At 47.3% G+C, this 9549-nt stretch overlaps 1 protein-coding gene across 3 annotated transcripts in view; it reads left to right on the forward strand.

Annotated features, from left to right (window-relative positions):
• TBC1D22B (TBC1 domain family member 22B) overlaps positions 1–9183 on the forward strand; it is a 57706-nt gene extending 48523 nt beyond the window's left edge. For all 3 annotated transcript variants that reach the window (XM_061632470.1, XM_061632471.1, XM_061632472.1), the window contains 5 exons: positions 3725–3831; positions 5335–5410; positions 5893–6020; positions 6264–6359; positions 7169–9183. In XM_061632470.1, coding sequence (XP_061488454.1) covers positions 3725–3831; positions 5335–5410; positions 5893–6020; positions 6264–6359; positions 7169–7297 — 536 coding nt within the window. In that variant the 3' untranslated portion in view covers positions 7298–9183. The remainder of the gene's footprint in view (positions 1–3724; positions 3832–5334; positions 5411–5892; positions 6021–6263; positions 6360–7168) is intronic.
• The last annotated feature ends 366 nt before the right edge of the window (positions 9184–9549 follow it).

Raw genomic sequence — 9549 nt, forward strand, 5'->3', positions numbered from 1 at the left:
GTGCCTTAGTATGATCTTGCCACAGGTAGGACTGGGTGTGTTCTGCCAGTCACAGCATCTGGACTTGCAGTGTGTGTGTTGTGGGAGGCATTTCAATATCATAGACCACCACATCCCTAGATAATGGAGGTAGAAAGACTGGTGCAGCTCAACAACTTAACAGATGTGTTCAAACAAACAGAAATACAGGCAAATTCCAAGTCAGGCTGGACCAGGTTAACTCCCCCAACTTTTGCTTTCCCCGCTTTCCCCATGGGCACTTGGCCATTTGGGGCATTCTGCTGCCATCGTTGCTGTCTCACCCAGTCAGTTGCAATGGCCTCTGTCTGCTCAGCCTGTGGCTTTGTCCTTGCAGTCAGCTGGGCACAGCCTCAGCACTTTGGAGCCAGGCATCTCACCCCCCCCCACCTCTGTTTTCCCTCCCTGCGCTTGCTCTCCCTCAGCTTTTTCCTTTTCAGAGGCTCCTCCTTTTTCAGCTCCTCCCTTTATATGTTGTATCCACTGTCTCCACCCACCTTATAACTGACACTCAGCTTTTAACTCTTTCTTAGCTTCTTTACTGGCCTGTGACTGTGTCCACAGCAGCTCCTTTTCCCTTGCCTCAAGTTTCCATTTCAGATCATGCTCTGCCTCCAGACCCCGCCTCTGGGCGGCTCTCTCAGCTGACACTTCATATATGCTTTAAACAAAAAAAGAAGAGGGAAGAAAGAAAAATATTCAGTGCAAACACCTGCTGAATTTTGCTACCTATATAACCATGCAAATTTGCAGTTTTTTGTTTGTTTTGCATAATGTGTTTAGCTTCTGGTAGTCATGGGACTAGAAATTATGCATGACATTCAAAACCTAAACAGTGGCAATCCTGGTCACCTTCTCCTCTAGCTTCTGAGATTTGACCAGGCTCTTTCAAGCCTATCTTTGCAATTATGAGGGTCAGAAACTTTAAAGAAAAAAAAACCCAATTAATTATGAAGTTCTCAGGATGCTATGCATCCCATGCTGAATTGTATATTTTCTCTTCATGATTTAGGCTGCAATCCAATTCTTACATGGAAGTAAGTCCCATTGAACCCAATGGAGCTTACTTCTGAGTAGATTGGATTGAGTAGGTGTATTGGATTGCAGCCTTAGTGTGGATCTGCACATAGCCATGGTCATAGCTCACAGACACACACAGGAAGGGCAGCAAACCCACAACGAGGCAGTTTGAGGAGAGCTGTCTGGCATGAATCTATTCATGCACCTGTAGGTTTGAGAAAGAGAAAAACGTGGCACAGGAAGATTAGGAGAGCATAAGCATCAGGCTTGTCAGAGGCAGAAATGACGGTGGTACAGAGCTGTCCTCCCAACAGCAGTGTTGCTTCTACTTCCCTAGCAGGTGAGGTTGTGGCAGTGCACCAGCAAAGCCAGTTTGGTGTGCCTGGACAGCCCTGGCCTTGCCGTCACCCTGTCCCACATTGCTCCCACATTGGCCAGGTAAGCAGCAGTGATGCTCCTACGTTTAGCAGTAACCATCCCCCTCTGTCTGTGGCAGAAGCAGAGATGGAAAGCAGGGCTGCTGTATTGCTCTGCTGAGAGACCAGCTCCTTTTGGCTCCTCCTGTCCCTGAACTGTTTCCAACCCAGCTAGTCATTACAAGATCTCTCTAACTTTAAGCACTAATGCCTGAGTTTGCTTCTTTTTTTCTTTTCCTCTTTCCGCCTCCTCCCTTTTTCCTTTTGTGTCATCTGTTATGTCTTTTAGATTGCAAGCCTACAGGCAGGAACTATCTTTATTATTATTTATTTATTTATTGCACTTGTATACCGCCCCATAACCAAAGCTCTCTGGGTGGTTTACAGCAATCAAAAACATTAAAACAAATATACAGTTTAAAACACATATTTTAAAAACAATTTAAAACACAATTTTGAAATTTAAAACAATATAAAACAATTTAAAACACATGCTAAAATGCCTGGGAGAAGAGGAAAGTCTTGACCTAGCGCCGAAAAGATAACAGTGTTGGCGCCAGGCACACCTCGTCAGGGAGATCATTCCATAATTTGGGGGCCACCACTGAGAAAGCCCTCTCCCTTGTTGCCACCCTCCGAGCTTCCCTTGGAGTAGGCACCCGGAGGAGGGCCTTTGATCTTGAACGTAGTGTATGGGTGGGTTCGTATCGGGAGAGGCGCTCCATCAGGTATTGTGGTCCCAAGCCGTGTAAGGCTTTATAGGTCAAAACCAGCACCTTGAATTGAGCTCGGAAACATACAGGCAGCCAATGCAAGCGGGCCAGAATCGGTTTTATATGTTCAGACCGTCTGGTCCCTGTTACCAATCTGGCCGCTGCATTTTGCACAAGCTGCAGTTTCTGAACCGTCTTCAAAGGCAGCCCCATGTAGAGTGCATTGCAGTAATCTAATTTGGAGGTTACCAGAGCATGGACAACTGAAGCCAGGTTATCCCTGTCCAGATAGGGACGTAGTTGGGCCACCAACCAAAGTTGGTAGAAGGCACTCCGTGCCACCGAGGCTACCTGAGCCTCAAGTGACAGAGATGGTTCCAGGAGAACCCCCAAGCTGTGAACCTGCTCCTTCAGAGGGAGTGTGACCCCATCCAGGACAGGTTGGACATCCACCATCTGGTCAGAAGAACCACCCACTAGCAGCATCTCAGTCTTGTCTGGATTGAGCCTCAGTTTATTAGCCCTCATCCAGTCCATTGTCGCAGCCAGACACCGGTTCAGCACATTGACAGCCTCACCTGAAGAGGATGAAAAGGAGAAATAGAGCTGCATGTCATCAGCGTACTGATGGCAATGCACTCCAAAGCTCCGGATGACTGCACCCAACGGTTTCATGTAGATGTTGAACAGCATGGGGGACAGAACTGACCCCTGTGGAACCCCATACTGGAGAGTCCAGGGTGCCGAGCAATGTTCCCCAAGCACCACCTTCTGGAGGCTACCTGCCAAGTAGGAGCGGAACCACCGCAATGCAGTCCCTCCCACTCCCAACTCAGCCAGTCTTCCCAGAAGGATACCATGGTCGATGGTATCGAAAGCCACTGAGAGATCAAGGAGAATCAACAGAGTCACACTCCCCCTGTCTCTCTCCCGACAAAAGTCATCATACAGGGCGACCAAGGCTGTTTCCTTGCCAAAACCAGGCCTGAAACCCGACTGAAATGGATCCAGATAATCGGTCTCATCCAAGAGTGGAGCTGGCCTCCCACCACTTGTTCCAGGACATTGCCCAGGAATGAAATATTTGCTACCAGCATATAGTTATTAAGATTTTCTGGGTCCAGGGAGTGTCTCTTCAGGAGTGGTCTCACTACTGCCTCTTTCAGGCAGCCAGGGAGCACCCCCTCTCGCAGAGAGGCATTAATCCCTTCCCTGGCCCAGCCGGCTGTTCCATCCCTGCCAGCTTTTATTAGTCAAGAAGGGCAAGAATCAAGCACAGAAGTGGTTGCACGAACCTGACCAAGCACCTTGTCAACATCCTCAAGCTCACCAACTGAAACTCATCCAAGAAATCGGGACAAGGCTGTGCTCTGGATACCCCGCTTCATTCACCTGCTATAACACTGGAGTCTAAGTCCAGTCTTGTTTTTTTCAAGACCGTCTGTAAGCCACTCTGAGCTTTTTCAGCTGAAGAGTGGAGCAAAGATGCTTTAAATAAATAAGTAAAATCCCTAGCCCTTCCTCTCTCCTAAATGTCTGTTGCCTTTTGTCTTTCAGAAGAGGATGTGGAGAACTTTGACGTAACAAACCTGTCTCAGGATGTGATGCGGAGCATTGAAGCAGACAGCTTTTGGTGTATGAGCAAACTGCTAGATGGGATCCAGGTAGGAGCTTCCCCTCCTGAGCTGCCTCTCAGGCTTCTACATCTCCTCTTACTTTTGATAACTCAGTCCTTGCAGTTCCCATGATCCCAGTTATATTTCCAGCTCCCACACTTCAGGGGCACCCAGACAATCCTTTCAAAGGGTGCTCTTTGGCCTTGCCCACTGAACCAAGGTTATGTGCAGGACTGTATGTGCTCCAAGCTTGAAAAAAAAAGCAACCCCAAAATTCTCTGTCCAGGCAACCCAAATTCTGCACCAAAAAAGCTAAATTCTATCTATTATGCAAGTTTAGTGTTACATCTGAACCAAGCCCCTGTGTAAGCCACCATGGATGAGCTGGATATGAAGACTTAACAGAAAAGGTGGAATCAAAACTAGGGCTTACTTAGACGCCAGGAGCCTTGCTTTCCAACTTTCCCATATGTTCTCAGCCTTTTAAACCAGGGGTGGGGAACTATTTCCAGGCCAAAGGCCACACTCCCTTCTGGGCAACCTTCCAGGGGCCAGTAGGGGATAGGGCCAGAAGCAAAAGTGGGCAGAGCAATTAATGAGACTATTACCTTGGTACAGTAAAATAGTTTCTACACACACCCGCCCATCCCTCTCTAGCCACCATCCAGGCAAACAAGAAGCATTATTGGGAGTTCAAGGGCAGATCCAGGCCGGCCAGATTCTCAAGGAGGGTGCACAGCAGGGCTGGTGACAGGTGTGGCCTCTGAAAGGGCTGGAGGGCCCCTTTTGGCCCCAGGACCTGAGGCTTCCCATCCTTGTTTTAAACCTTCCTTTCTCCCTTGGACTACTCAGCAGTGCCCAAGATGCTTCCCTTTGTTTCTCCTTTATTTACTTTGAGGATCAGCCTTTCCAATCAGCCGCCCATTAAAGGTGCCTGCATCCTTTGCCTATTTATGGATTTGTTGAAATGTTGCTCTGTGAGCCCTACATCACTTTCCACAAGCTCTCCCAAATTTTGGCAAAGGTTTCTCCTTCGTGTGATTGGAGGCCACATGCATCATGGCATATTGGGCACATTTCCACCTCAAAATGGCTTTCTTGTAACTGTCAGGGATACTTGGTTTTGTAGCTGAGGAGGAATCGTACCCATAGAAAGCCCTTCTGCACTTGAATGGAGATTTCCAAAGCAGACTTGGCCCCCAAATAAAATGAGCCCTCTTTATCCTTGCTTTAATCACACTGCATTTCTTAAACAAATTCCTGGGGAATTTGGCTTATTGCTACAAAGTGGCTTGTTGCCATTTCTCTAGAGGAAAATGGTTGTTACCCCCAACTCTTGTCGTTCTCCTTTACTAGCCATTGCTACTAAAGGCTCCGCAAGGGCTTAGTGGCAGAGCATGTTGCATTTATAAAGGTACAGGTTCCGTCTCTGCCATGTCTTGCAGCCCCCAGAAGTTGTTTCCACAATGGGCAATAGTAGGCTAATGGAAACCGTGTGGCTGTATTTGCTGGACGTGCTCCCCTTAAACTGACAATGTGTTTGTGCTGCAGGACAATTACACGTTTGCACAGCCAGGGATCCAAAAGAAAGTCAAAGCACTGGAGGAACTTGTCAGTCGTATTGATGGTAGGTGAGATTCAAGCTCCCAAAGGGGAAGTTGAGCTTGCCAAGGCCTTAGTCGTTCGTGTCTCCCACTGAGTTGCAATGTCTGTGGGTTCATGTTGAGAGAAAGAAATTGAGCGTTGAGAAAGCTTCTTTGAGCCAGGTAGCTGTGCCAGGTGGCAGTCAGACCAAGAGGCTGAATCTGTTAGCTTTAATGCCATTAAGGAATGTTCAAAATGGGACACTGCTGGGAAAAGGGAGTGGCTGAGAGGCCATGAGCAGATAGGTACGCAAGAGAGGGTGTGATTCATCAGAAAAAGGCATCCAAGTGTCTAAACTGCTTGCGGGAGCTGTTCACTGTGGGCTTATTTTGGGTGGGTGGGTGGGAGTTGGTTGGACAGAAGAGAGACGGGCTGAAAGTGGAGCTTCGTTGTGATATAGCTTATGAGCTATGACAGTGGGGCACCCTCCCTCTTCAGCAGTGTAAATGGAATGTGCTGTTTCAGAGCAGGTACACAATCACTTTAGGACGTATGAAGTGGAATACCTGCAGTTTGCCTTCCGCTGGATGAACAATTTACTGATGAGGGAGCTTCCTCTTCGCTGCACCATTCGCCTTTGGGACACTTATCAGGTATGGGAGTTTTGGATGTTTGCCTTGATACAAATGCTCAGTATTTTGCTGTTGAAGGGATTCTCCCAGCAAAAGTGTTATATGTGAAGAGCCAGTACAGACCAGCTTTCATAGGCCAGCAGACTCATGTGAAGACCTACAAGAGCTGTGTCACGTGCACACAGCCCCATGAAATGTGGGAGCAGTAAGAACTAAGACTTGCTAATTCATTCTTTCTAACCCCAACTGTTGTCTTTTTTTCAGTCTGAGCCAGAGGGATTCTCTCATTTCCACCTATATGTCTGTGCTGCATTCTTGATTAAGTGGCGAAAAGAGATCTTGGATGAAGAGGACTTTCAGGTAAATCTGCAGAAGGCAGCTATATAGTTACAGAAGAATGTAGCATAATTATCCTGCTTGAGGATTTATCTATCTAGAGTAAGAGAACAGACTGCAGCATGTAAAAAAATGTAATGTAATGTTTTATTTCTAGGCCGCCTTTCGGCCAAATACGCCCCCAAGGTGGCTTACACACAAATAAAAATACAGACACAAAATACTGATAAAAACAATACAATTTACAAAAAAAAAAAATCAAACTAACAAAGTCCTAACATCTCTAAAAAAAACAGGAGCAGCAAACCAAAAGCATTCCTCTTCCTGGTAAAGGGCAGTCCCCAGAAAAATGTCACTAAGAGCAGGGGTGGGGGGCAAGGCAGGTGGAAATGCTTGCCCTTTGATGGTCCCAGCACAGTCTCATCCCTGCAGCAGCATGAACAGCAATATCTTGGGCATGAAATGACCCTCCCCAGAAAACCAGGCTTTTTTTTTTAAAAAAAAACTGTTTTTCCTGATGGGAGATCTAATAAGTTTGGTGTGTCACTTGTCATGGGAAGAGCCAAATATTCTGCATTTGGATATTTAAAATACATTACATTTTTCCCACCTGTTGTCAGGATCACTGTTGAACAGTTTCCCCCTAAGTGGTGAAAATTGGTTACCTGCAAATCATATATAATTGAAACGACTGCACAGGTTAAGGTTTCTGCCTTAGCTATAGCGATCTGTACATGTAAAATCGCAAAAAGAACAAAAGGGGATTTGCTTGTTTAAAGCAAGAGCTACGTCTTGCTGCTCTCTCTGAACCCAGGTTTCTTTCTTCATTTCAGGGCCTTCTAATGTTGCTGCAAAACCTGCCCACGATACACTGGGGCAATGAAGAGATTGGACTCCTCCTTGCTGAAGCCTACAGACTCAAGTACATGTTTGCAGATGCCCCCAATCACTACCGCCGATAGGGGCCAAGTTTCTGCCTCTGCTGCCTGTCATGCTGGCCCAATCCCAATCACTGTGGCGATGCATCACCCGAGTCCTCGGAGCGACTGCCCAGGAGCCACTCTGCTGTAAAAAGCTCACATCGGACTTCTGTCTTAACTTTTGCGTGTGCCTGCCTACTGCTCCGTGTGTGGATGTGCCACTCAAACAACCATTCGCATCCTGTGCTGTGATGGTGACCTGAGCTGGGGGCGGGGCAGGGGCTGTAAGAATAAACTGAGCCTCTGAATGCCTTCCAAGCTTCAGTGTGGGCCACCTAAGCCTTGCAGCCTCTTGTTAACCTGCCTGAGCACAGACACACTCATGCACTCCCAGCTGGGCCTATATTTCTTTTGTTCTCCAGATGCTGTTCAATCAAACACCCCAATGAAGATGCCTTACAAAGAGTCCTGCCCAGGGGATGGTAGTGCCGTTGGACACAAGAAGCTCTCAGGGCTTAGCTTCACTCCATGTGTCTGAAGAAATGCAGCATTTCAAAGGTTAACCAGACGCATCCCCCACTCTTGTGCAGCATGTCTCTCTGCGCAGAGTGATGCATACGTGTTCAGAGGCTGTCTTGTCCACGCACCATTTGGAATGACACAAGTGAACAAGATAGGACTCCTTTGATGGATTGATTGGATTGATTGAGCTACAGTGTGCATTGAATTGGAGAGCGTAGGGGTGGGGAGCTGTTTTTTTTTAAAAAAATACTCCTTTCCTTGACAATGACACTCCTCCAAGGCATTATGTGTATATTGTGTTCTTGTGTATATTGGTAAAAGATGTACAATATAAGTCTTCTGTTTGTAGCAGATATGATTTTATATTTATAATGTGTCCCAAGCGTGTAAAGGCTGCTTAGGTTACAAATAACAGTGGGCCTCCTGCCTCCCCTGGTCATCAGGGTTTCAAAGCTGTCAGCGCATCCCCACTAGCACATCCCCCCCCCCAGATATGCACATTTTCATTTCTGTCTGGAAAACCTGACTCCAAAGTGAAGTGGCATTGCATGACCTCTGGTGCCAAGGAGGTTAAGGGTTTGAAGAGGGAGGCACTTGTTGCTGGAACGGACACATTGGACTTGGCAGGAGTTGTCCTGAAGGGTGCCTGCCCTGTCTATCAGCCCTCCAGCATGCCCTTTGAAAGAGCACTGCAGTCCTCTGCCTTCCTCAAGCAGTGCAGCAGTGGCTGGGACTATTGTGTGTTGCTGTAGTAAGTCTCCCTAGACAGGCAGTGGGCCCTACTTGTATCTCCTGGCTTTCTTCCTCCCAGCCCGAATTAGAACCTCTAGTCCTTTGTTAGGACAGTGGGAAAGCGGGGGGGGGGGAGAGCATCTTGCTTCAAAGCTTCTGAAGAGACAGGAGGAGGTGAGTTCTATCCCAAGCTCCCTTCCTCCCTCCCCCCCCCATTGTATCAATGTGATTTTCAGTGGATAATGTTTTTAATTGAAGAGTTTATTCCAGCCAGCAGGCGCAGTCTCATTAGTGCCAAGCCTTGACCTCTCAGGGCAGATTGTTCCCTTGGGCCAAGTCCCTCAGCCTTCGTTGGGCTGACCTTGCTACGCATCTCATCAGGCTTCAGACTGCACCCACCTTTTGTTTTTTCCTCTTGGGGCCGAAAAAGAAAAGGGGTTCAGTGGGTCCCCCCCCCTCCAGTGATAGTATCAGGGGAGATTGGAGGCACAAGAAGGCGAGGGCCTTTCTGCTGTTCAAACACTAAGCAGCCTCTCTCGAGTTGCTTTGCTAACCTGGAGTTGTTTTCTCAGGCATTCTGACTTGATTTTCTTTTGTGTGTGTGTGCCTTTTGTTGTTTCCTCCTGAGACAGCGACCTGGTGGGTCATTTAGTTTAACATGACTAATTAAAAAGAAAAACCACCCCTTGTTGCTGATTTTATTCTTGGTGGGCTGCATGGGCTTATGGCTGTGTACACACCATACATATAAAGCACACTGAAGGCACATCCCCCCCAAAGAATCCTGGGAACTGTAAAGGATGCTGGGAATTGTAGCTTTGTGAGGGGTAAACTGCATTTTCCAAGATTCTTTGGTAGGGGTGGAGGGAATGCAGTAAATGTATGGTGTGTATGTAGTCTGTAAATGAGTGATGTTTTCCTAAACTAGTCTTACATTCCGGTGCACTCCTACCATAGCTGACTTTAATCCCACAGTGATTTCTTTTTTAGAAGTTCCAGCCTTGTTCTGTCTCTGTTCCTGAAGCAGGAATCTCCCACCC

The sequence above is a fragment of the Rhineura floridana genome, chromosome 6 (assembly GCF_030035675.1).
Source record: "Rhineura floridana isolate rRhiFlo1 chromosome 6, rRhiFlo1.hap2, whole genome shotgun sequence".
NCBI lineage: Eukaryota > Metazoa > Chordata > Lepidosauria > Squamata > Rhineuridae > Rhineura > Rhineura floridana.